Below are 27386 nucleotides of genomic sequence, written 5' to 3' on the forward strand. Positions count from 1 at the left end.
CAAAGCGAAGTCTTCCATTGTGTAAATATAAGCGACTGCCATTCTTGGATCTCAAACACTTGGTCTTACCAGAATACACTTTTTCAGGTTACAGCTATTTACTCTGGTGGTTCAGGTCATCCTGTAATGATAACCCATCTATCTCTTAGTTTACTACTCCACAAATTTTTATGTCACCTAAATATGTGACTATAGCATAGAGAAGCAAAAAAATCTGGATCAAGAAAGTCTCTCTCCCGTTCAGTGCCATCTGCCTACCAACTGTATTTTAAGATCTGCCAGTGGCCTAGTTTTTAGTCCATAGAATATGTTATATGCTAATTCCATAGGAGGTGTAATTTGTCGTATTTTACTCATCCTCACAAGTATCTTGGAGAAATTCAAGTGTTCATTAGCAACACATGAGCCTTTGCATTTTTGTCCTGGAAGCAAACATCATGATCCAGATTTCTTCCCTTCTAGTCAAATCAAATCAATCCCAAATTGCTTGTTCTCATTTTCTACCCCTTCAGTTGGCAAAACCTTGTATTTTTTTTCTGCAAACGGTATAGTGTCAGTAGGGAAAGGGAAGAGTTTCGCAATAGCCTGGTGGCTCTCTGGGGCGAGAGAAGATGTGTGTTTGACTGCCATCAGGTTAAGGACAAATGGATTTGAATCCCTCCACTTCCAGATGAGTGCTATTTGGATAAAAGCATCTCTTTTGGCCATAACAGTGATTTCTTGCTCATTACATGAAAAGACAGACTTCAAGTTGCCTAGTCCCAGGTTTTGAATCCTTGCTGAAAACAGGCTGCAGGGAAGTGGCTCAATGTGGTGCCAAAGGCCAAGCAGGCAGGGTATGAAACAAAAAAACGCCTTTTCAGATTGATAGTCTGTTTAAGATACTTTTCCTTACCTTGTGTGTGGATCCCACTTTTGGGGGAGAGCTTATGTACCAAACTCAGGCTGGGGGACTACCCTCCAGGAGCTGGATGTCTGTGCCAAGTATCTCAAGATGTAGCCTCTTTGTAGATGAAGGGCTAACTCAGTAAATCAGCCCACTGTCTTGTCTCCGTTGAGATTTTTCTTTGTTAGCTATTTCAAGAGAGTTGAAACCTTCCCAGTGAAGGACAGGCCGCAGAGCCCTCTGGGAAATACAGCATTTGATCCAGACATCACAGGTGCCATTCACTGTGATATCTGGGACATGCTGCCCCTCAATGCGTTGCTGGGCCGAAAGCGTAACTGCGGAGTGCCGATCAGCTTCGAGGTTCGAAATTACTCCGGTTCAATAGCGAAAGAGCTGACAAATACTGCCATCAAAGCGTTGCTTTTGTCTTCCCTCTATTTGTTTAACGGCATTTTTCCTCCTTAAGCTTCTGCTTGTACAGCTGCTTTTCAGTACAGCGGCTTCTCACCTAACATGATATAATTTGCTTGCAAAACTGCCTGTATTTGAACGATAGGTCAGCTTATGGAGAGAGGAATGCTGCCGTAGCACCTCCTTGTGTAGTTCAGTGGAACAAATCTCGGGGCAGTGGATGCAAATCATTGAACACCATGAGGGAAAAAATCTGTTATCTCACTGTTCACCAAGAAAATTCAAATAGTGACTTCTCCAGCAATTAGAGCCTCCAACTGTTGTCTGCCAAAATACAGTTTGTTTTCACTGTCAAGATCTAAAGCACATTGAAAATTTAGCACTCTTGCTGTTAGGACTTGAAAGTTCGCTCTCTGCTTCCAAATATATTATTTTCTTTGCTGGTTTTCATATGTAAGTGAACTATTGCTGTCACCATTTCAGTCCTTTCTTACAAAATAAGGTACATGTGTTTGTAGACCACAAATATTTGTCTCCCTACAGTCGTATTCTTGTACTACCAGTTAGAAGTAATAATTTTTAAAACTTTATGATAGCACTGTGTTAGGATGTTAGACCTTGCTTTATAACTACACAATTATTTTTCAGATTCCCAAGAACAAATTGTTATTGAAAGGAAGCACATTTTCTACCATTGGAGACCTACTGAATCAAGTATTGTCCTCTGAAACGTATTTCTAAACAGTGTTTAATTAGTTTACATTAATTTAAAACTCAGGTTAATTAAAATTAGATTCCTATAAAGTAGGTAATTGAATCTGCACCTGAAATACTTCTCAACATGAAATCAACATTTAGGTGTAAATTCTTGGTTGCATTGACAATTTCTGTGGGCCAGGGTCTCAAAGGAGGTAGCAGCTTGCTTCAGCTGCCTTTGCTTCACCTCTCTGGCATTTTTCCGGGGAGCCGTCTCCCGCCAGCGTGCAGGAGGCTGAGCCCTGGGCTTGTCTCCTGCTTCTTCTGAAATGAGGAAAATCTGTACCCCAGCTCTGTACTCAGCCCCAGCTCTCCTCTTCTGACAGTTCTATGATCTGATGTTGCGTTCTGAACGAAACCTGCTTTGAAAAATTTCATACATGGCTCACACAGGAAAAAATCCTGCCTGTCGAAATCCAAGGGTCTTAAAGTGTTAATAAAATAATTCTTAAGTCTTGCATGTACAATTTTAATTGTATTCATAATCATTCAAACTTGCATCTTACTGAGATCTTCTTAGAATTTTTGTGCTTTCTGTTGCTGCTATTATTGGATCCTTTTGTCTTTTAATGGTACACAAGAGATTAGCTTACATTAGCAAACTTCCAAACAAGACCTAAACCAGATGTGTGAGCACGTCTGTTCACCATTTAAAAATTCTTACTATTTTACATAATCTTAATGCAACAGATCCAGCCTCCCTTTTTCTCTGCAGAAAGTGGAATGCCTGTTTTCATAACAAAGCACCTTCTGAGTATTTACGGTGTTAGCCTGCCTAGGGTAGCTACAGGCCGTTGATGGTAACCCTCTGATGAATAACCTCTAAGTGTGAATATGCACGCAAGGCAGATGGTACCAAATATTTTTCCATTTTAACTCCAAAATGCGAACTCTCAATATCATAGGCTGAGGTGTGAGTCTCCGCTTAGCCATCCTCCCAGGTGAAACATGAACAGGAATTTAAGTGAGACGTGACAGGAAGGATAAGTACTTGTCACGAACACTTGGTGACAAAACCGGCTGACGTCACTCTTCTACAGCAGAGCGATTCAAAGCCGTATGATGATAGACTGGGAACAGGGCAAATTCTTCCCCTCACCCTATTCCTGAATCGGTTTGTAATGCCCCGATCGGATGTACAAGAGGTGCTAGGAAGAATGCATCAGAAAGCGTACGGAGCACAGGGAGAAGGTGCACTGCAGAAAATCGCAACTCCCTTTTATTGCACTGAAGGGTGTTTGTGAGTGTGGGCAGTGCAGGAAAGCTGAGTCAGCGAGACCTTGATTTGCAGCGTTGTTGAGGACGCAGTAACTTCATTTGGAGTTGTGGGTGTTCAATAGCCTTGAAAATAGGACTGCAAGAGATGCCATTTAAGGTGTGAGGCGTTTCTGTCTGCTGAAAGAAGACCTGAAGAAATTATGCTGTTTGTCTCTAGGGATAAGGAGGAAAAATCGCCTTCTATTTCTTCTTCAGAAGTCTGTTTTTCATCAGCGTGTCAAAATACTCACTGTGACGCAAATGAGCAAAATGAGCAGAATTGGACTGCCTGTAAGAGGGACAGTAGGGTGGTTTGGTAATATTGGATATAATACCGCAGATCACTGTGTGTTAAGAGTGGTTGGATACCGAACCAAGTAATTGAACCCTAAGGAGAGGCACGCTTTCCTCGTCTATTTTGATCGTGAGCAATTGTCCAAGCCCTCCCCAACGAAGGGCTGCAATAGCTAACCTGAAGTAGCCTGAAGTGCCACCTAATTATTTTTACAAGTGGACAGGTTGTAGCCACTCTCATCTTTAGTGACAGGACAGGTATTAATCACTGCTGTTCAGACTGGCTGTTCCGGCTTCAGCTGAGTTGCTGAATGCATCCATGGGTTACACGTTTCTCCTTTTTTGTTCTTTCGGGGGTTTTTTTGGATAGTAGGTGGCATACTATCTGTACGGGAGTGCTTTGCAGCCCCTGTATAACCCCCTGGGCTGTACCTCGGTTAGGGTAATATAAATCCTGTTTCTAGCCGTCTGGGATTCTCCAGAATGTGAAAACATGACGGGATTTTGCATGCTTCAGCATAACCTACTCGAGATACGGGACCTTGTTGTGGCAGGCTTTATCAGGATGGTAGCAGGTATTAATTGGCAAGATCTGGACAACCGGCAGCGCCGGAGGGCACTGGGCCAGCCCTGTTATGGTGAAGGCTGACTCTGCTAACGATGAATTGTGTAATTAACTGGAAGGATGTGTTTGGCTTCTTGATGCACTGCAGTTTGCTTTCAGACATTTTTCTGAAAGAAACACAGCACGCTTGTTGGTGCACTCGTTAGTGATCATCAGCCGGTTCTTCTTAATGTGGATAAATTAGTGGTGAGAACTAGTTATAGCTAGAAGAGGATTTTTGCCTTTGTGACCAGTTCCTGGAAACTTTTTTGTTTATTTCTGTCTCCGTTTGTTTCAATTCTTTTTGCAGGGAGAGTGAGATTATCCATGATCCAATAGATGAGCCACGAGCAGCCTCGTTTGCTCCACTCTTTGGTAGGAAGACAGCAGCCGAGGCATTATGAACCAGAACTGAGGAGGTCCTTCAGTCCACTCAGTTTGTCCAAATGCTTCGTTTGCCTCTCTCCACTCAATCAAGAGCCTTTGTATCTCCTTGTACGAAGGAGCCCCTAGGCTGGGACAGCCACGGGCCCGACTGGTTGAGAAGCGTTCGCTTATTTAGGGTGGAGATGAATGACAGGAGAAATGATTCAGGTTTTGTGTACATCCTTGGCTTTGGAGGTGCAGCGTGAAAGCAGGTGGGATTTCTGAGCAGATGGGAGCAACCGGAGCTCAAAGCTACTCAGTGCAACAGGCTGGGGCGCAGGGAACCATCTGAAGTGGGGTCTTGCTCCGGGGAGCCGCGTGAGGCCCCTCTTGGGTGGGACAGCCTGCTCTCATGTCGCCGTAATGCGCTGTACTGCCTCTGCTGTGGTCTCCATTTACAGCACTGCACTGGGCTGTACGAACGTGTCCCATGTTCTCCAGAGCACATCTGTGAGTTTCGCACCATCCCTAGGTCTGGAAGATTTCAGTGACTTCGTTACCTTGCGTTTCCTCAGCGCAGCCGCAGAGGACAGCTTCGGTTGCTGCCGAGGACAGAGGCCGTATTCCTCTCGGGGCTTGAGTACCGCTAAGCAACTTTATGCTCACTAAGTAATAATACTCAGCTTTACCCATCGCTAGCTTTCAGTAATCAAATATGAAAAACAATACACAAACCTAAACAGAGGCACATTAAAATTTGTAGCTGCCCAACAGAATGAAGAAAACAGCTCTGCTGCTTTCTGCTCCCACGACAAAAGCTTTACAGTGAGGGCAAGTCAGAAATCAAACTGAAAATGGACTAAAAGCCAAAGCCTGAGATGAGTTCCTAACTGAGGCATGTTCCCTTTAAGCCAAAGGGGACTCGGATCCTAACCAAGTGTCTTAAGCTGTTATTTATTACATGATTACAGTATTGTTATGTAAGCCGTAATGTGTTTCAGTAGGCAAACATGAAGAACACTCCTCAAACGGCGAACTTCAGAAAATACACAGCTCAATTTAATTTTACTGCGTGTCCCATCGTTCTTGCGCTGTTGGAAGCAGCAAACGATCATCCCACCTTCACATCCCCGGCACCCCTGCTTCAATAAGGCTGTCTCTGGTCTCCTCACCAGCTACCTCCTCTGAGCCAGCACTCTCCTTCATTTCATCCTTGCCGTGTTCAAACTTCTCCTCATGTTTGATCATCCCCGTGACCCTTTTTTAGCTTATCTGTATCCTCTGTGAGCTGGAATGACCCAAACTACGGACACTATTCAGTAAGTCTGAGCACAGTGGCTTTCACGTGGTGTGACCATGTGTCCTCTTTTGTTTCCTATTCCTTTTTTAGTGTTTTTTAGCATTCTGCCAGGATTTGTCAGTATGACCCTGCTGACAAGTGAACTGATGACTTCAAGACCTGCCCAGTTCTCTTTCCTGAGAAAGAGATAATTACAGATTCAGAGCCTGTCACTGCAGATACATACTTAAAGGTAATTTTGTGCCCATACACATTATTTTGCACTTATCAGTGCAAACATTTTGTCATCTGCTCACTTAACATTATGTGTACCTAAGATGTAAGTCTTAGCTGTCAACTTTCGATGTGATTATTCTGAATAATTTTGTCATGGTGTTATTCACTGCTCTGTCAGGTAGTTTGTGACTAGATTGAGCCTCACAAGTCCCGAAGCACATCTCCGAATGGGATCCTGATGGTTAACTTGAGACAAAATGACATTTATTTCCTATCTCTAGCCATAAGGGGAATGTCCCTTCTACCCGCTGATTGTTTAGCTTCCAGAATTGCACCATCTACCCTTTTGTAACCCATACACAACTGTTTTTCCTTCCCTTTTGTAACCCATACACAACTATTTTTCCTGACCCTTTTGTAACTCATACAAAACCGTTTTCCCTTCTTGTATGTTGGAAAGCATCACAGGGACAGATCAGCTTTTTCTTTGGTTAGCTTCAAAAGCTTTTTCACTGTCAATGCTTGGAAATGAACCATATGATGCCTGTAAGATTCCATTAGGTTTGGCTTTTTGTACGCACAATCTCTCGTATTCTGTGTCATGCACATATTTTTTTGCAATTGGGTCATTCTGAGACACGTCTTGTAGTAACAGGCAACATCAACTGACAGTTTTTCATCCTGTAGGCAACGTGAGCAACATGAGCAAATACAAATGTTTAAAATGGACATTTCTAATAGTTTAAAATATATATGAATTCTGATAATTATAAAATAAGTGGCTTTTTAATTGCTCAGGCTCTTTAGTCACAACCGAGTCAGAGATTGTTCTCACTCACGTAGAACGTAGGGCAATTTAATGGCAGATGTGAAGGTAATTTTTATTCTTACGACATTTTTAGAATAGAATTTGACCCATACCTCCCTTCAGTTTTTGCTCAGTATTCGAGAAAAAGATGAATGTTTTTATGATGGACTATGAGCTTGTTGATTGTCCTGGTAAGCCGCAGCTGCAAAATCTGATGCAGTTTAGTGTGTGACAAAGCTGAATGTCACACGCTAATTCATTTGAATAGGAGCCAAGCTAATATTCCTTATTGGGGTAGAATGCCCACTAAAATGTTTTTATGGCATTATGAAGGCAGATTCATCATGGAAATTCGGGAACTCCCATTCTGGGTGCATTGAAAAATGCGTTGTTCGGATGAACAAGCTATTTATACAGACATGTGGTGTAATAGTGGATACTCCTTTAATCTTTTAGCAATCCAGACGTTACCATATGGACAAACCGCACAGATTGATTTGAGGAGGCCTCACTGAATAAACGAATACCCCGCTTCAGTTAATTTGCTGAGCTTTTATGTTAGTGTATCAGGAAAAAAAAAAATGCTTTCCAGCACATAGTTTATTTGCAGTGACATATAAAATGAGACTGATGACAATCAACCCAGGTTTAAGGCAGCTTGTTTGACAAGCAGCTCGTGATGGTTTGGACAGTTATCTGGAGGGCTTTCTTTCAGTACTTCATTGCTTGTCGCCAATGCACGGCCTTTCCAATGTGGAACCACCTTTGCACGTACATATCAGAGAATGCACACAGTTTCCTCTGCCGTTTGGCTTTCAGTGACGTACCTGCATTAATTTAGCTTAATGCCGTAATGGGTTATTTAGTTTTATTATCAACCTCTGCTTTCTCAATCTTCTGTCCGGTGAGGAACTGCCATATTCCTCCTCTGTAGTTCTCATTCCCCAGGGCATATACAAAGGCATCCACCGTTGGCACAGTCTTGGCAATAATGGCAGGAATCTGTCGTGAGACACAGTATTTATTAATAGGAAAAGCACCGAGGGGCCGATGGGCTGATTTCAGCCTAGGCTCAGTTTCCCTTTACCAAACAAATGCCTGTCTCCAATGGCAGTAGCTTGCTGCCCCCGGAGAGGTGAGAGGTAAAAGCAGTTTGGTCAGTTGGAGGCCCTTGCTCAGGAAATTATAGTCTCCAGGAGAAAGAATTTAGATCAGCATTGCCTGAAACTGGGATATTTCAGCTGAGAGTGAATACGAACACTTAGGAGGAGTGAAGGGTGGACACCTTCTGATGGATAAGTGGGCTGATATTGCTAACACATTTTATGTGGGATACTGAATACCTAAGTACAGTAATGTTTTTGGTGACCTGAAACTGGGCTGATTTTTGGGGACTGAATGAAGGTTGAAAGGTTTGATGTGATATTACTGAGGCCCAGAGGCAGTCTCGGAGCCAAGACTCATAGAAAAAAGGGAAAAAAGGAGGCAGCATAACCTTAAGAGTGACCAACTGCAGCTTCCCTGAGGCGGGAGAAGTATTAGAAGAATGAATGAGACAAACAGTCTCTTCAAAATTGAAAATTTCGAGCTGGTACTTGACTCTGGGAAGGACACAAAAAGCTCCTACAAACCACGAAGCAGTGCAGGCTACAGACCTCTAACTGACTGCTGAAGAAAAAAAAACCCCTGACTTCCTAAATTGTTGCTTGATCAAAGCAGTAATATAATGCCTGTTATATCACTGTGCTTAGCTGTTTTGCCTTAAAAGCGGTAGGTGAACAGAATGCTCGGAGGAAACGATCTACTTGTTATATTTGTTATAACAAGTAAAACCAATTGTGAGTAAATTGGCATTGTTCCACAGGAAGAGAGAGAGGAGAGTAAGGAGAAGGTCATTGTTCGAGTTCCCTCGGGTGGCATAGACGTACCATGCGGTATTTTGGTGAAATGAACATCACATTTTCGACTGCTGCGTAGAAGCATAAAAGGCAGTAGGGACCCCAGCAAATGACCAGCGCCTTCAACGGTAAACCGGTATTAAACTGAAAAACAAGAGCAACCAATTCCTTTGTGTTTCACAACCACGCGCTGCAACAAGCGGATGGGAGGGATCCTGTGAGACCGTGGTTTGTGTTCGGCAGCGGGAGAGGATCAGCCAGCAGGACATGCCGTATCACTGCGGCTCTGCTGTCGGTGTCGGAGGCGTGCGAGCACAGCTCCCTCTGCCTCGAGGGCTGCAAGCCCCAAAGCCCCGTTCCGGGGGGCTGGGTGGGGAGCGGCAATCGCTCCTGGGCAGAGGTGACAAAAGCACCTTATGGCAGAGCAGTGAAATCAGTGTGTGTGCGAGACATAGAAGCCATGGCCAGTGATTGCTGCTGAGGAGGGAGGGCAATGTGTAAATTTAAAAAGAGATGAAGAGGAACGATATTTTGCCGACTTCCTAGAGGGTCTTGCAGACAAATAAACTGTGTGAAGCCGCTGCTGTGGCAGTGCAACAGATGGATGCAGCGGCATCTGTCTCGTGGTAGTAGGATTCCTGTGTCCTTCATGCTAGGGCCTGACCCGTGGTGTTCATGGCCAGCTGTTCCCAAGTATTTTATAAATATTAATGAATAGGGAAGTGATAATTTCATCCTTAAATTTTCTGCTTCGTAACTAGTCTGCACAGCTACAGAATATCGTAAGAAAGAAATCACACGCTATTGCATAAACTCACTGAAAAAAAAAAAGTAATAGACTTACAATAACAAACACGGAGATTTGTTCAAGAAATATGTAGAGGGCACATGTGTATATTCCAGACAGCTACGAACCAGTCTGCCTGACCGTCTCTTTGCCGGTATAGCATCCCCCTTGAGAACTGAGTGCAGGGGTCGGGCTGCGCTCGCCAGCCCCGCATAGTACCCAGACTGTATAGCCTGCACCTAAGGAAACAACTCATGTAATCACCACGTTACATTCCCATAAACCTGCCACGCCGGAGCAGTTCCTTTGTTTCCAGCTCATAAAGGTTTCTGAACTTCCTCAGCCAAGCGTAAACACGGCGTGTTTGGGAAGGCCCTTCTCCCCCCCACGGGGTGCCTGCGTGTTTCCCTGCAGTGCTGACTTCCGCAGCGATAAGCTAAGAGCCTGCAGCAAAGCAGGAAAATGATGGTCCTTCCCGAGCAAAGTTCCTCTGGATAAATATTGGTGCGCTATTAGCAAATATTCTGCATGCTGCGTGTTTGTTTTGTGACTGGGGTTGGACCAGTGTTGGTGGAGGGGAATCCTCAGGGTCACTAGTCCGACCCCTGCTTTGATGGGGAACTGTTTACAGCACGAGGTCGGGGCAGATGTGGCTGGCTGGTCAAATCTTGCAATCTCTGAGGATGGGGTTCCCACGAATTTTCTGGGCGGCCCCATCCTGTGTTGTGCTACCCTCCTACTCAAGTAACACTGGGGAGTTAGCACAGAAGGAGCTGAGCCAAAGCCTCTGTGAAAGAAATCGGCTTTTTAAGGACTTTGTCTCTGTTGGATGCAGCCCTATTTTGGCAAGGCAGTTGCAGGGGCCGAGGAAGCTTTCTTACCTTATAGTGCCCGCTTTTCTTGAACTTCTGGTGTATGGACTGATAGGACGTCAGCATGATGAAGCCCGGGATCATGAAATTGAAAATGGACAAAGCAAAAAGGAACGTGATATAGTTTCTGGAAAGGGTGAGGAGGGAAAAAAAAGAGGTTGTTAATTCCTCTCTAGGGCATCTTTGTAAACTTGCTGTAAAAATTCGTTAACTTATATTTTTAAAATGGCCAAAACCAGTTTTGTCAACATGCTTTAGGTGCAGCATTTGCTGAAGGCCGGTTAAGTTGTGCCATGCTGTTGTGTGTGGGACAGATAGTATTGCAGAAAATCGCGACGGGTGTTTGGTTTCTACACCCAAGCATCCCTACTCAGACATCAGTGCTGGACTGCATGAAAACAAAACCATTCTTAAAGAGTTTCAAGTCCTAAACCCAGAACAGATGCAGCTTCTAGATGACCAAGGAGTAAGGGAGTAGCAGACACCTGAGCGTCAGCCTCTCCCAGGGAGGAAGCTGACTTTAGCTGTTCCCACATGCCGCCGTGCCAGTCAAGGCAGTCCTCGGGTCGTGCCTGCCTTGCCCCAGCCGCTGGGGAGGGAGATCTGCCCCCCCGCAACAACGATGGGGGACAGCTGTGGGTTTTGGTGTGCTGCTGAGGCCACCCCAGGGGACGGCAGCCTCCACCCGCCCTCCCCTGGGAGCTGGCCCCGGCCCTCACCTGTCCCCTTTGCTGTAGTCCAGGGTGCAGCAGGTTCGGAGGGGTTCGTAGTCGTATTCCCCCCACCCCAGCAAGGGCATCGCGGACCAAAAGGCAGCAAACAGCCACGCGAACGCCATCATGGAGATGGCCGTGCTCCACTGCAGCTTGCTCCCTGCGGGAAGAGAAAAGGGGGTCTCCATCCCCGGAATGAAACCGCGGGGCAAAGCTGCCTGGTTCTGTGGGGCCAGAGCCCGGTGCCCGGCCCCACGGCCTCGGGCAGAAACAGGCAGTTGTCTGTGTTTTGTAGCCTGAAGCTGACCTGAGTCTGGAGGAATCAACCTCGCATAAAATTTGAGGGAAGCTTTTGGAAGTTAGGAAACGGCAAATTGTGCTTCCCTTTTGTGTGCTTTACCTAGACAAACGCTGTATTGCTGCTCAGCTTTGTACCACACTGGAGACAGAGCTGCTGTTGCAAACATTACGTTCTTGCGTTTTGGGAACGTGTTTGAAGACTCAGATGAGGCAGAGAGTAGAAGGCGCGGGGCGGTGCGATAACTAGCGTCGGAAGAACGAGAGCCGGGCTGCAGGGTGTGACTCCGGTCAGAAATGTGACTCTGCACACCGTCCCCGGCCCCTGCCCCGCCGGGCGTGCAGGGCACGCCTGGATGTTAAATATACCCTGTTCTAAGAACGCTGCTCATCAATATATATGTGAATGTGTATACACAACCTGACAACAGATCTTGTCCTAGAAATACTGCTGGTCAAATTATTTTGCCCTTAAGATCATTGCTTAGCCTGGAACAGGAAATGTGAAGCTCAGCATTAGTAATTTTTTTCTAATTTTATGATAAAAATGATCGCTTGTGCCTACCTCATCCAGTTCCGTACAATACCACAGGAAGAGGTCAAGGAATGAAATGAAAGGTTGGAAACTTCAGAAAGCACAGGAAGAATTTCTTCATGGAGAAGGCAGGCAGGCTTCCCTGCTGCTGCGGGACATTGCGTTAGCCTCGCTGCTTGCCTGTAAAAAGGCCTGGATAATTCTGTTATCGAGGCTAACGTCCGTAATCGTGCCCGTGCCGAACAGCCCGTGACGCCAGCTGCACCAGCGAGGAGCACGGTGACTGTGCCCACCACTCCTTTCTAATCAAATCCGCCATTAGGGAGAAGTAATGATGCAATTTTCACTGAGCTTGGGAAGCAATCTTTTCGCCTGCCCTTAACAGCGGCATCGTCACAGCAGGCCAGGAAGATTCAGGCCCATTCCGACCTTTCTCCGAAAGGTGAAGGGTTGGAGGTGCATGAGGATCATGCCCTGCCATGGGATCAGACGTGGCCGACTCGTGGGTGGAGAGCACAGGCTGGAGATCCCCATAAGGCGGCAGCCCCGGGGAGGACCGCAAGCTCTGCAGTAGCTATTCTGTGTTGTACTGTCCCTGTTTACGTTAAAGAAGGATAATAAAGTAGGTGTGTTAGTGAAATTGCCCTTTGTCCTGGTTTCGTCAGGGACAGAGTTAATTTCCTTCCTAGCAGCTGGCACAGTGCTGTGTTTTGGATTTAGCATGAGAACAATGTTGATAACACACCGATGGTTTAGTTGTTGCTGAGCAGTGCTTACACTAGGCAAGGACTTTTCAGCTTGGTGCACAAGAAGCTGGGAGGGGGCACAGCCAGGACAGCTGACCCCAACTGGCCAGAGGGACATTCCATACCATGGGACGTCACGCTCAGTATATAAAGCTGGGGGAAGGAGGAGGAAGGGGGGGACATTTGGAGCGATGGCGTTTGTCTTCCCAAGTCACCATGATGCGTGATGGAGCCCTGCTTTCCTGGGGATGGCTGAACACCTGCCTGCCCATGGGAAGCAGTGAATGAATGCCTTGTTTTGCTTTGCTTGCCTGCGCGGCTTTTGCTTGACCTATTAAACTGTCTTGATCTCAACCCATGAGTTTTCTCACTTTTACCCTTCCAATTCTCTCCCCCATCCCACCGGGGGGGGGGAGTGAGCGAGCGGCTGCGTGGTGCTTAGTTGCCGACTGAGATTAAACCACGACACCCTTTTACAGGAATGCTGATTCTACCTCTGTCCTTTTTCTTACCTTCCATAAGTTCTTCAGGGAAAAGAATTAGAGTTTGAACTGCATTAAAAATCAACGTGGAAAAATTGTTTGGTGCAGGCGTTCAAAAATTAGTTATGGGAAAAGCCAGGTGTACACATTGCAATTTAAATACCAAGGAAAAAGTAAAGAAAATCCTTTTTTTTAAATACTCTATGTTTTAATATGGTAGTTACCAAAAAATCTATTGGTGTTTTTAGTCATTTAAAACATTATTTTTTAATAATTACTAATGAAGACTGATTAATAATGACTAATATCTGTCTTTCGTATGATTCCTACATAGAAGATATACTTTGGCTGCAAAGGCTCAAATACCGCTTTGTAGTACTGACATAATATGACTCTAGAATGACATAGATGAAAATAAAGGGGTAGTTTCTGATTTAGGGGACTAGAAATACGAGTCAAACTTTTTAGTAACTTGTAATTATTCTTAACCTCCCAGTCCAAAGAAGCGATGTAGCCTAAGTTGTATCTTTCAGAACTGCATCCTATTTAGGTATATGCTCAAGCAAGCATGTTAGAGCTGTTACTCATCCAAGGTTTCCATTTCCATTTGTGTTCTACATAGCAGTTCTTGTAACTTGGCTTTACACAACCGTAACCTGAAATTCAATCAGGACAAAGCTTATTACACAAGCTGTCGGGTTTGTTTTGTCTTTTACATATTCTAGCAACTTTTTAAAGGCATTATCAAAAGCAGCAGCACTGAAACCTGGATCTGAACTGTGTTTCTTTTAAACCAAGCTCATGCCAAAAGTAGCTTTATTGCTTTGGGAATGCAATTTTGTAAGTGGTAAGCCCTCCTGATATTCTGAAAAAACAAACTAAATCTTGGGGGGTTTTTTTGTTTCTCAGCAAGTCTTATAAAATAGTTAATACCGATTATTTTTCGTGGTATCTCGTGGCAGAAGCTTTGCCCTCTTTCCACCCCATCCTTTCACTTCATGGACTACTGCAATACCTTGAAGGTCTCAAAACGCGAAGGGCCACGACTGAGGCACCCGAGTGTCCTAGCCGCACGCTGGCACCTTACGGATCTTTGCACGCAAGGAAAAGATCCTTGCACTGACAAAATTTGCCCTCAGCCGCTGGGACAGTGTTGGTGGCATGCTGAAGGCAGCCCGTGGGTGCTGATCCAGCTGCCTGCAGGCGTTTGGGGGGGGAGGTGGGTGGAAATCTCACCCTCCCTGCTGTCGCCTTGCACAGAAAAGCGGGGGAAGCTCTTGCTCCACTGGCTCCCACCACCGCCGGGGTCTTTCACGGTGCCCAGTCTCTCGGTGCCACGTCTTTCCTCCGGCCCCATGCGCTACCAGCTGGGGCGCGTGCGAGCAACAAGAAAGCTGCGAGGCCTCCTGCTGAAATGGCTTTCAAATGCTTTCTATCAAGAGTGGCTTTAATGAAGATTTCTGTGTTTAATTTTTTAACAGGAAGAGGGCAGCCTATAGGGCACTCTAGGGGAAGACTCCCCGTGCTTTTGGCTGGCAGTGCCCTGCCTCGGTTCCCCCTCTGCTGCAGCTGGGAAGGCCCACGCGCCTGGCAGGGCCGTGGGGGGGCACAGCGAGACGACACTTCTCCATTTCCATTAGCTTTCTTTTTTTCCTTTATTTTCCTAATTTTTTGCTTTAACGCTTGTGCCTCTTCTATGAAAAACTGTAAGAAAAAGTTTATTTTAGTTACTTTTCCATGGGTGTTAGGGAACCCCATTTTCTTACGAGGTGAAGAATAAAAGGACCATGCAATAATGGAGTGTGGCACCAGGCACGTCTCGACAGCCTGCGGTTTGGAAAGCTGATCTCTGGGGCTGAGTTCATACGTTCTCTCTCCTCACATTTAAGGAGTCCCATTTTGGACACTAGAAAAGCAGAGAATCAGAACTTACAATATTAAATTTTTCCTTCCGGATTTGGCCTTTTGCAAAATGAGAATGGGGTGAAATAGTCTTAGTGAAATCAGCTGCCTGTTGACCCTCCAGAAAACATTTAATGACACATCAGAAGTAGCTAAAAAAGTATCAATGTAAAATTAAACAAACCTGATATTATTTTAGTTTTACCCAGAAAAAAATACTTTCAGTACAAGAACAGTGAGAGAATCATGCTCCGTTCACACGGCAAAAATGCCCTCCTCTGAGAGGGCCGCCAGCAAGAGAGCAAGTCGAGAGCAGTTCCGTTGTTTTTGTGCAGAGCCATTGCTTTACCTTAAACGCCTTTTTTTGCCTGATAAAATTTAATGTAATAATAGCCATGTAGGTCCTAATTCAGTTAAATGTGTATGTATGGAGTTCAGCATATGTTTAAGGATATAATTCCTAATTAGGGCCCAGTGCTGGCAATTTGGTCCTATTAAGTCTAATCACTCCTGTGCTCTGGCTTTCTCTCCTTGAAGAGCAAGAGGGAAACTTCTCTTTTCCATACAGTGAAATATTAATACAGGGGATTTTAAATGGCTTCTGTAATTGCTTTGGAACAGAAAGAGGTCACTCTTATGAACAAAACCCCCCCGTCGTTTAAAGATTACTAAAGTTGTGATGTCAAAAGCTTGAATTTTAGGAAGCGCTAGATAGAGCATGGAACAATCCTTTTGATTATGCTGGCCAGTTTTTAGTGACATGATCATAAAACATTTCTCCATCTTTAGTCTGTGGGGACATTTGTAAATTTAGATTTTTTGAAGATTTATAAATTGGTCAAACGTTTAGCTGATTTTCACAGAAAGGGCAAAAAACCCCCTCTGACGCAGTGGCTACCTTTCAACTAGATTTCAGGCTGGTGTTCAAAAGGGATTTCTCAAACAAAAGGTCAACAGGATTTTCTAGGATGGAGGGAAGAAAAGTCCCTTTTCCTCATTCTTGCAAATGGTTAAGTTATAATAACTGATATATTCTGGAACAATATGGCTTGTACCAGACTTCATGGCATGCATCACTTAAAATTGGCAAAGTTTGTCGAAGACAAAAATATCTGAAAGTCTTATAAGGGAAAATATGTATCAGTCATAAGTAAAATAGGTGTTGGTACCTACTTCATCTGCAGTGCGAAAAGCACCAGTCACTGGTGCTCACAAGTATTCATTTTTTGTAGGAATAAGAAGCTGCACTGCGTAATAGCTTCTATTGTGCATATCATTAGAAAAAGCTCTTTACAATAACCCAATAAAGGGATTTTTTTACTCCATTAATTTTTTGCTGTGGTTCTCCATGCTCATAAAGCTGTCTTGGCGATTACCTCCCGCTTCAGTGAAAATGCAAGATCTGTGTAAACATTGGCATTTTGTCAGGGAAAACTGATGCAGGTGCAAGACGTGATGAGGGAAGTGGGGCAGGGTGGCTGCAGTAAGTGTGAGGGCAGGACATGCTCCGAATTTGACAGAGCTGACAGCTGCAATTGGAGCAAATGGTAGTTTGCTAATCTTTGAATACTGATATAACAACCTAGATTTCCCTGAATGTTAAGGATTAGATAAAACTCACTGCAATTCTACTTTTTGAAACTGAATGCTGCTGCGAAATCCCTGATGATTTTGTTCGTCTTCTCTCTTGTTAATATTGAGAAAAGTACTGACATAACTCACTCCAGATTTTCCATTTCCCCCTAATTCTTAAATGCAAGTGTAAAATCTTCTAGATTTTTTTCTTTCCTTTTAAAACTGTAACTCTATGCCATGCTTATGAAAGGAAAAAAACTGACCGGGATCCTTCCCCTCTCCATAACCTGCTGACAGCAGCGTGCTGCCCTCTCACCAAAAATGAACCGTGCGTTAGATGGAAATGCCTTCAGCAAAGACGTCTCCGCGGCTGCCTGCTTTCAGATCGCTGACCCCCTGGGCTGTCCACCAGCTGCCCTCTGCCCGCCTGATCCCAGCTCCAGGGGGACCCCCCCAGGCTGCTGCTCCCTTCCTCCCTCGCTATGTTAAGACCGTAATTCAGGACGTTTTCCTCATTTGAATGGCCAGGGAGGGAGAACTAACAATGTCTGCCTTGACAGAAAATGTCATCTTCTGTCCTGAATGCTTGGCTATTGATAGACAGCTTCCTCAGAGTTTGCCCCTTCCTCCTTCGCTGTCAGGCACCAACATGGAACCGCTTCTGTTTTCTCCCCCCCCCCCCCAATGATCAGATTTTGAAATACAATAATCTGTTTTCCCATCTTGCTAGCGATTGGCATTCAAACCCCTCCGACTCCCCTGCCTTTTCTCCTCTTATTGCATACTTTTAGACTACAGATTTCTGCCGTTCTCTCCTCCTTGCCGTGAAAGTAGCGTCTCATAGGCCCCCAAAGCCACATTAGGGGGTGAAAAGAGAGTTGCCCGGCATGGTTGCCCAGGAGGAAGAAAGCAAGAGGAGGAAGAGTAAAATGTCTTGAAACCCTAGCTTCTCTGTCGTGTATGGTGGTCATACTGTCTTCTTCCATATGCCCATCAATATCAACCTGTTTTCTGATGAGTGACGTGTCTGGTTATCAATACACTTTAAAGGCTAGCACTTTGTCACTGAGGGTTGTACTGACTTCCAAATTTAAGAACTTGGTTAATTTTGAGGATGTTGGTGAACATATTTGTGTTATTAGCGTCCAGAATGGCTGAAAAGTCCCATTTTTTTCTCATCACCATAGTAATCTCTCACATTCTCATCAGCTCTTCCTCAGAAATATGGATAGTGGATAATCAAGTGTCAAGCTGAGGAATGCCAAAACAAAGGTTTTCTTGGAAACTGTTAGGACATAACAAAAACATTGGGGACGATGTAATTGAGCCTGGAAGGAGTACCAGTTCCCGGGGAGCGAAGATAAAGGGTTGACAGCTTTGGTTTTTAGGCAAAGGTATGTAGTACCTTCTGTACAGGCATGCAACTCGCACCAGTGTCAACAGGAGTTTAATGTATGGATTGAGAACACAGTATAGCCTGTAGGCTTGGTGTATCAGATCTCTGAAGTACGACTTAATCTTCCTCGCAATCAGCATGTGAAGGATGAAACTAGCAGTGGCTGGTTTTACTGGAATAGCCACAGAGCATGAGCTTTTTAAACCTTCTGGGGTTTTGTTTTTGTTTTGTTGTTCAAAATGTTCAGTAATAGCAGCAATGTTGGGCCATCAGTAAGTAACAATTTGTGCAAAGTAAAGAAGCTTGTGCCCTCAGGGTCTCTCTGCCTGTGCTCTTAATGTGGTGTGCTCTTGTCTGGAGGAGTGCATGGCATGAAAGCATTAAAGTCAATGTTGCAGAGAGTAAAATGTCTTTCCAAAGACACGCTTATTTTCAGGCTGTCTCTCTTGTAAAATACGGATGCTACTCTTCTAGCTCCAAACACATTTCAGCGTCCAAAGGGTGTTGGTATGGATTTCGCTGACAGCCTGCATTATTTGGGGCCTTTGTCTGGGCGTGGGAAAAAAACCACATTGCCTTGCCTGAGCTGAATCCTTGACAAAAGGTGCAGAACAAAAAGTTGGCAACCTTTCCACCCTCAACGGGATCACCAGATTGAACAAGTTCGCTGTGTGCTCTGGGTGTGTTTTACCACTTGCTGCTTTAATCATAGGGAGGCCATGCCTGAAAGGCATGCGGATGCTGACGGCGGAGGGGATTAAGCGCTGCAGCTCAGCAGTTTCTTCCCCAGCCAACTTTTACACTTTCATTTAGAAAATATTTTGCGAAGTGGCCTGAGCAACCTGTCCTTTAGCGCAAGAAAAGGAGGGCTGCATTTGTCTGTCAACATTGCTCAAGGGACACAATTTTTTGGGGGAACGGTGCGGTCACGTGGGGTGCTCTGGACTCCTCACTCCTCTGGAAAGGGCCCGGCTTTAGCAGGAAACACGAAAGCTGCAGATCTGCATGGGAGGACCTCATCCATTTCTCCCAGGTGGCAGGGCTCCCACACAACTGCCAAAATGGCCAAATAGCGCAGGTTAGGGCATTCCTGGCACTGCGGAGTGCTAAGGTGTCCTTTCAGAATAAGTTTGTATTTCATATCGTGCCTCCTTCCCTTTTCCTAATGAGGGCCGTGAGATTGTACACCCTGTGTTTGTCACTCAGTCCTGTCCTAATAACTTTTGAAAACATTGGCTGCTTAGAAGTAAACTGGAGAGGGAAAGTGGGGACTGACAGGCACCAAGTCGCTCCATTTGCTGGGAAAGTTGGTGTTTGGGGAGAGGCGAGGCCCCGTGAAAGCACCCACAGAGCAGTCAGCACAAGTCCATCTTATTAGACAAAAGCAAACATCACCCCTGTGCACCGTATTCGCAAGAAAGCAGGTTTTGCCACTTCCACTGCTCACGAGGCTGCTAGTTTGTTTTACAGCGGGTGATAATGCCCCTTGCTGTGCTTCCCGACTTTTGTGCTAAGAGAATACGGTTATTCCCCCGTTCTCCCCATCCGCAGTGGCAGCTGGAGCACAGCCGGAGCCTCAGCACAAATCCTAGCCATCTCCGCAGACACCAAATCCGACTCAGCACCCTAATTCAGCAGAAATCTCCACTCATGTTACATGAATGCACAAATCCAGTACCGCCACAGTTTGGGAGGTAGTTCTGTGATAAAAGAGCGTATCTATCTCTATAAATCCATATATTTGACAATCCTGTCAATCTCTATTTCTCACCTAAATCAAAAACATGCTCTTGTAAGTCCACAAAAAAAGGCAAATTTATTTTCCTGGGTTGGTCTCCCTGCCTAATGTTATATTTCCATTAAATCCAGCTAAGTTGTCAGAGCTAGTTAAAAACGAAATTGCAAGAAAAAACCAAAAAATGGCCTTTACTAGGAGAGGAAAAATAACATATTCCTCCTTTTATCAGTACTTAAAAATAGCTCTGCCACTTTTATTGAAACTTACAGATAATTTGTTCCTTGCTTGGGAACAAAGGTACCGAGTTCCAGTCTTCAAAAGGGGGCCTGGAACGTAGCACAAACCCCACAAATGGCTCTTGCGTCCCGAAGTGCCTGGGTGTCGCACAATGGGGCTGCTGAGCTCTGTCTGCCCGATGGTACCTCTGCAGAAGTGCTTTGCCCTGGGCTCTGTTCCAGCTGCTGTATCTGCAGAGGCAGCTCTCTAGCTGCACGAAATTTATCTGTAATTAGTAAACTCTGCATGGGCATGAAGATCTGTTTGGTACACAGCAGGGTGTTGGATGGAAGCCCAAGGTGCATAGATTTTTCTTCAATATGAGGAATTGGATTTTGTTTGGGACACTGAAGATTACTTATGGAGAAGGTGAAAGCATGGCAAGAGGGCCAGGGCTTGGATGTGATCGGGAAGAGGAAATAGCTCCTGAAAGTGCTTGGTTAGTGCCCCCCGTGTGAGGTCCTTTGAGAGATGGTTTATATTTGCGCTCTCTCTAGTGCGTAAGATAAATAAACTTACATATAAGGTACGCAGATAATAAATATGTGCTTGATTTGATTCTCCGAAATCTAAGCAAGCTGCCTTATAGCAGGATCTGGGTAAGGTTGCTAGGTAAATTGTAGCCCTTACTTGTGCAGTAGTGATGATACCGGTCCCAGGCGACCGCCATGCTGGAGCTAATGCTGGCTAGTGCTGTCAAGAAGCCCTGGAATCCATGGATTTGACAGCCGTCAGAGCCGTAGGGCCAGTATCTGTCAACAGACAAGGAATATGTTAAGAAAATGATAGCAAAAGGTGAAGACACGTTTGGAAATGGCATTACAGGGAGGGTAAAATGATAACCTGTGCATGTGTCTGAGAAACGGCGTGAAAGCTGTTCCTGTGGTTGCCTTTAGGTATTTGCCAGCATTTATCTTGCTGTGGTGTCTCATATAGTACAACAGCTATTTTTACTTTTAATATGGAGAAGAAAATATAACCCTGCATTTATGTATTGGAATTTTTTTTTTTAATTTGAAATCTACATTTCATCCAATTATCCGTATCTTCAAAATTTGCACCCCCTGGGAGCAGCCAATTTGTCAACATGTGAAAGTAGCAAATGAGTAATAACCTTTTGGAAAGTCAGTGTTCGCCATGCAACACAGTACAAAAGCTCACAACAAATAAAAATACTCCTGACAGCAAGACCGAGGCCTCCAGATGTCTTCGCAGACATAGAATGAAAAGAACCATGAGATGGTCTCATGTAGCAGACATCTGCTGACACGTGCCTTCAATACCCTGGTCACCCATGGCAAGGAGCTATGGCTTTTTTTCTTTCTGTGTTCATCTAACCTGACTCTTACGCTCATAAAGCTGGCTGGGAGGTGGAAATCTTCAGCAATCTTCTTTCTCACGTATTTACAGAACACCGGTATAATTCATTAGTCCCCTTGAACAAGGAGATAGCTGACTTCTTGGGAGGCTGGGAAACTTCTGCTCCCATTTAAAAGAAAAGGTCCTGCAATTGTTAAAACTAAGCTCATTTTGATGTATTGACCTTAGCTTCTCGGCTCCAGTTCAGTAAAGGCGTCTTTATTGATTTCAGTGAGACATTGAGTGTCTGAAACAAGCGTGACCTATACAGGAGGTAAACCAGTGTTGAATAAGGCCTCATTGGAGCTTATTATTGACTTGTTAATTTGCAAAAATGTTTTTATATCCATTAAGAGAGAATAAAATGATTGCATTCTGGCTGTTCTCTATTAAAGGTATTTCCAGGGTTTAAAAATATGCTACTTAGGTGGAATTATTCATCAGCTATTTTATAGGGTGGTGGGTGTTTTTTTGAGTATGGTTTGCTTGTGATTTCTTTGTTGTAATTACTTGCTGAAATGCTTGATATTGTTTCTGTCCTCTGATTAAATGATTGACATGTGTGAAAATGTGGAAAATCAAATGCGTCATAATTGATGTGAACTCCCTGCTAACAGATCTGCATTTTCATTTTCCACCAACTTCTCAAATAAGTGCTTTAACGGAAAGGTTCACAAAAAACCAAAGACTTGCAGGTAAATTTTGGGGTCAGTCTAGAGGTTTAGTCAAATGAAAATGTACTGCTATTTTGATATTCAAGTAGTTTCTACTATAGCCACTGGTAAAGCTGTCTGGTTAAATGTCTTCTATAATCAGTCTTATAATCTGTCAGTGATTATACGCAGTGAAGTCTGCTTTTTTACTTGCCTGGTAGAACTATACAGAGTTTCATTTTGCTGTTTCAGATTGAGAGAATGAGAAGGTTGGTTAGACGGTATGCTAGAAAGAGAGTCATTTAATGAATTTGGCCTCTTAGAACTTAAGCTGTTGATTTTCACGTGGCTCTTCTGAGCGTCATTCAGGAGGGAGAAGATATACCTTAGGAAGCTGGAAAAGGCAGCGATGAATGCGTTGATGCAGATCCCGCAGTCGGCCAGTGCAATGCTGAGAACCAGCAGATTGCTGGGTGTTCGGAGTTCTTTGATTTTTCGGAAAGAAATAATTGTCAAGCCATTCAGACAGAAACCAAGCAGGGCTGAAATACAGAATTGTTTGGCGTGATTCAACTGGAAATGGAAAATATCGACAATGACACTGCTGTTTTCTTTAACGAGAGAACAATAATTACTGTGGAAACTTATGCACAGGGAATATATCTGTAGTGGTCACAGTCTGCACGCGAGTTACAAGGACTTTCAGGAGAGAAGTCGTAGGTGACAGCTGAAGCCAATGCTTCAGACTGCATCAGGGATAGGGCCACTCACGCGGAGCAGAAATGGTTTAATCTTATTTGTAATTCTGCCTTTTGTTTTAGTAGAGAAACCTGATTGCTAGGCTCCATCCAGGGACACGTGGGTCAGAGCGAGGGAGATGCAGAGGAGGCAGTTTCAGAGGGGCTGACAGCCAGCGCATGCTGCTGGTGCACGCGTCTCCAGGCCTGTCTTTGGTAGAGAAATGGGTTGTGTTTAATATCAATTGTAACAGTCTTTTGTGTTTAAGCATAGAAATCCCTCAGCCGTGTTTCAGTCAGCCTGCCTCCCTGCGGCTTCTGTCTAAGGTTAACCTAGACAGTGCTTGAATCGCACCAGCTTATTACTGCCCTTCGTCAATAGACTATACATGGAAAGGAATAATCTAATTACAAAAAGCAGGCACTGATAAATTTAAAAAAATAAGTTAACGTTGGTCCTCAGAGAGGAGCATCCAGACAACCCCAGCTATTCACCCAGCACACAGCTGCACCCATTCTTCACTGGTTTAAACTCAAGCTTTGTCCTGTAATGTCCTTTTCAGGATGACCTGAATTACTCTAGCTCTGATGAGGCTCTGACTTGACATCCCATCTCTAAGTCTCCGTTCGATGAGAGGCAGTATGTCTTTTTCTTTGTGTTCTTGGAAAGAGAAATGATGTAGCGCAGAAGAAGATCCATATCCCCTAATTCTGTAAAGTAGCGTAGTTACTTATGCTCGTAGTCTTAATTCTGCAGTTACATAAGATGGATGATTTTGTCTAGTCAGAAATCCTGCTCCTACCTTAATTGCATTAATGGCTGATGGCATAACCATAGTAACAGCTGATGTGTGTCTTTCATTACACAACATATAACAAAATATTTCCAGGAGAAATATTGGGAGCCATTCGAGATCTGCTGTTCTTATTTACTCCCTGCCAGCTTACCTCCCACCCACAGGGTGAAACTGCTGCCAGCTCTCCCAAACGCAGTCCAGCCTTTAGGAGAGGTATGGTGTGATCGTATTTAGAGTAGAGCTGAAGAGTCATTACTGTATCGACTTTTTCCTGTCTTTCCCCTGGTTTTGGAAGCACCAGGCTTCACCCCACTGTGCTTTCTTGAAGGCCGGCATGAGTGTACAAATAGAGAACTTACTAAATTAAAAAAAAATAGCTTTGCGTTTTCATTTTTAGAACAGCAAATGTGTCCAGTTAATAAAGTGAATGCAAGGTTTTCCTCTTCCCCAGCACTTTTTTGCAAACTGCACTTAGAAGCTGCAGCAAAAAAAGGTCTTCATTGCCTTTCTCTCAGCATCTCTGAGAAAGTGAATTAATCTTTAATTATTTAGTTTGATCTTCTGAGTCATACAAAGGTAAAGTATTATTGCCAATCCACTGGGCACATTCTGCCTAAAACTCTATGGAAAAGACTTGCGTTTAGTAAAACATAAGTGTGTTAGACCACATCTAGTTTTAAGCGAAGGTTACCAGCAGGTACTTTGCTTGGACTTCAACGACTGCAGGTCCCTGGCGGGCTGCAGCCCCCGGGCACGGGTGGGTGGGCGGGCAGGTGAGGGCCGGCAGGGCCGTGGTACCATGACCAGCCGTTCCCCAGCAGGACCCTGGCTGTCGGGCTCTGCCAGCACCCAGCACCCGACGGTGTCCCTGTCCTCCTGCCGCTTCTCACCCCTCAGTAACCAAGTGCAAAGTCATGCCAGGACCTGCCAGGCTCTGCAGACGGCTTAATGGCTGTTGGCCATGTTTAGCCCTGAACTCTGTTGAGGCAGCAGCTCGCCCCTGGGCCAGTAGTAGAAGCTTTTTCTTCTCTCTCTCTCTTCCAAGGAAGAGTTTCTGACACGGCTCTTCCAACTTTCCTTTGCAGGCAGATACGATGCTGCCTTTCAGCTGAGCTCGCCTGCAAGGTAAACGGCGAGCATCCTCCTTTCTCCCATGCTCCACGTTCATGGGGTGAGCTGATGAGCATTTATCCCATTCCGACGGTGCTTACAGCTTCTCCTCCTCTGCTGTTGGGCCCCACGATCCCTGCATCCCCAGCTGAGCAGCACTGTGCGGGGATGGGGTCCCAGGCCCTGACTGGGATGTGGCTCAGAAGAGACGCCAGTGACTGACACTGAAATAATCCTAACTACAAGCCTGTCCTTCGCTAGCTGCCAGGTAGGAACAAATTCACGGTTCTGTTGCAGTCCCTCAGCAAAGAAGTGGCACACGCCTTAAGAAAAGCCCACATTGGCTAAATTAAATGAATACGGTCTCCTACCTCAAATTTTGCTTCTTAACACTGTGAGAGCTTTTGAATCTCATGCAAGTATATTTCTGTTTGTTATTTTTACCCAGCAGCCATTAATTGCAGCGCTACCAATGCGATCTGGATGTGTGCTAACAGTTAAGAGGCTATTTTGGACCTATCATCTTTGACTGTAAGACGGCCACCACAGCCCACAAAACAAGCAGCCCAATTTTATTGAGAGATCATCAGTCATTTCAACATCCTTCCCCCAAGGAAGATAAAATTGCCTTTAAAAGTCAACAACAAAAATCTGACATCCCGAATTCTTCATAAGAAAGCTAAGTAGCAAATACTTCCCCGCCATAGGGCAGCTACGTATACAGAGCAGATCTTCACTGCAAACAGCTTGCAGCTCACCCTGATACGCGGACCAGAAGTACTGGTGATGCGGCCACAGTAACCACCGCAGGTCTGGGTCAGCGTGCCACAAATGCTGCTGTTTGCTTCCATTTTCCTTCCCTCTCCCACCAGGAATAACAGGGGCAAAAATCTTACTGCTGCTGAGGTCCCGCACTGAGCTTACCTTCTACCAGCAGGGCAGTGCCGATGGCAAACACCTCTAATTCAGTGAAGCCTTCAGGGAGAGGGTATGCAGCGACCATACTTGCGATAAAAATGCCAAGAGATTTAACTTCTGCCCTCTGCTATAGCTGTAGGGCTGCTTTTTCTCCGGATCCCCCTTCTTCCACTAGTCCAAGGCTTCTTAAAGGAGCGGCTCACGTGCAGACACATGCTTGTTATTATATAAAAGCTTTGGGGTTTTTACTTCTACCACTACAATCCCCACAAGAATGTCATTAATGATGGGACTAGCATCAACCTGCACTCCCCCTTCCCCTGCAAATCGTATTTCAGACACCAGCAAAATGAAAGCATTCATTGCAATTACAACAAGTTCTTTGTAGAGACAAGATTAAGAATCCTGTCCAGTTAATTCTCCAACACTGGAAAAGAATTAAAGGTTGTGGAACGAAGGAAACATGTAATATATAATTGGGGAGTGACCTGAAAAACAAAGGGGCACTGATTGAGTTGGTAATTAGGGGAAAAGTATGAACCAAGAATTTCTGCAGCATATAGGTCCTCCCCTCACCCCTTTTTTTAGAAAATGGCCAGTGTATTTTTCTGGCAATGACTATTCTGTATATTAACATTTCTCTTCTTCACAACTGAGGCTCAAATTAAGGTGCACAGCCTGATTAAAGGCAAACACTTACAAATTGCTGATTTTGGGCCCCAGACACACAAGGACGTATGTGAGTTGCCCAGTGGTGAGCGCTCGCGGGAACTGCCTTACTGTCCTTCTGGAGATGTTTGAGGACTGGGGTCCTGGAGTAGTGTGGCTCTGGAGTATGTGCAACGTGCAGCTTGTCCAGCCTCCAGATCCTCACCGGCCGGCCAGCTTCCTCCCACGAGCAAACCACACGATGGATCCGAGATGTGCATGAGCCCTTGTCATCTCCCAGCAGGGTCAACCATTTTCCTTCCATCTCTTGTACCACGGATTGATTAACTAACTCTCTGGGAAGTTGAATGCCTGGATCCTGCGGAATGGAAGGCAGCAGCTTTCAGAGTCCAGTTGAAACAAATGGTACTTTTTTAGCTATACAACTATTATTTATGTCATTTTTCAATGCCTGCCCGTTAAAAGGGAGCAACTTGGCCATACTTCTCAATTTTTAACCTATATTTAGAGTAGCAATAGCTATGGTAACTACTAGATAGGGTTGTTTTCTTTTAACGGCACTTTATTCCACCCTTTTTAGTGCCTTTGTTTCCTTTTTCTTCACTTCTCATTCCTTACTACTTTTTCACAGACCTACTCATTGCCCTGACAAGAAGGTGCCACTAGCACGACAGTTGCTACTTCGACACATAACTTTCCTCATTCTCATAATCCTACCACGAAATGGGAGCAAAAAGGGAGCTGAAGCACAGGGGATATTGGCTTCCCCCAGCTCAGGCCCCACACCGCGCTGACCCGGCTCTTGGCTGATTGAGATGTCAGGCAGAGTGAATTTGTTCCAGAGCTTGTTCATGGTTCTCCTGACTACACAGCGGAGGTGCGTTCACAGTCGGGGGTCTTAGTTGAAGACAGTGGTGGATTTTTTGCAGTTTTCCTGAAAGCCGTGCTTACAGGCTGTGATACCCGGGAGAACGGATCGGAGCCTCAAGGCTGTTGTGAAAGCATCTTGCCGTGTTTTGTGATTT

The 27386-nt window shown here is 44.9% G+C and overlaps 1 protein-coding gene across 1 annotated transcript; it reads right to left on the reverse strand.

Moving 5' to 3' along the window:
• Positions 1 to 7759: 7759 nt before the first annotated feature.
• On the reverse strand, positions 7760 to 25777 carry RGR (retinal G protein coupled receptor). Its single transcript, XM_076338054.1, has 7 exons — positions 25699 to 25777; positions 22516 to 22672; positions 20749 to 20870; positions 11178 to 11331; positions 10468 to 10585; positions 8830 to 8943; positions 7760 to 7903 (listed from the first exon to the last, which is right to left on the reverse strand). Exons 1-7 carry the CDS (start codon positions 25775 to 25777, stop codon positions 7760 to 7762), a joined length of 888 nt encoding a protein of 295 aa, XP_076194169.1.
• Between the last annotated feature and the right edge of the window lie 1609 nt (positions 25778 to 27386).

Source organism: Aptenodytes patagonicus, chromosome 5, assembly GCF_965638725.1.
Source record: "Aptenodytes patagonicus chromosome 5, bAptPat1.pri.cur, whole genome shotgun sequence".
Taxonomy (NCBI): Eukaryota; Metazoa; Chordata; class Aves; order Sphenisciformes; family Spheniscidae; genus Aptenodytes; species Aptenodytes patagonicus.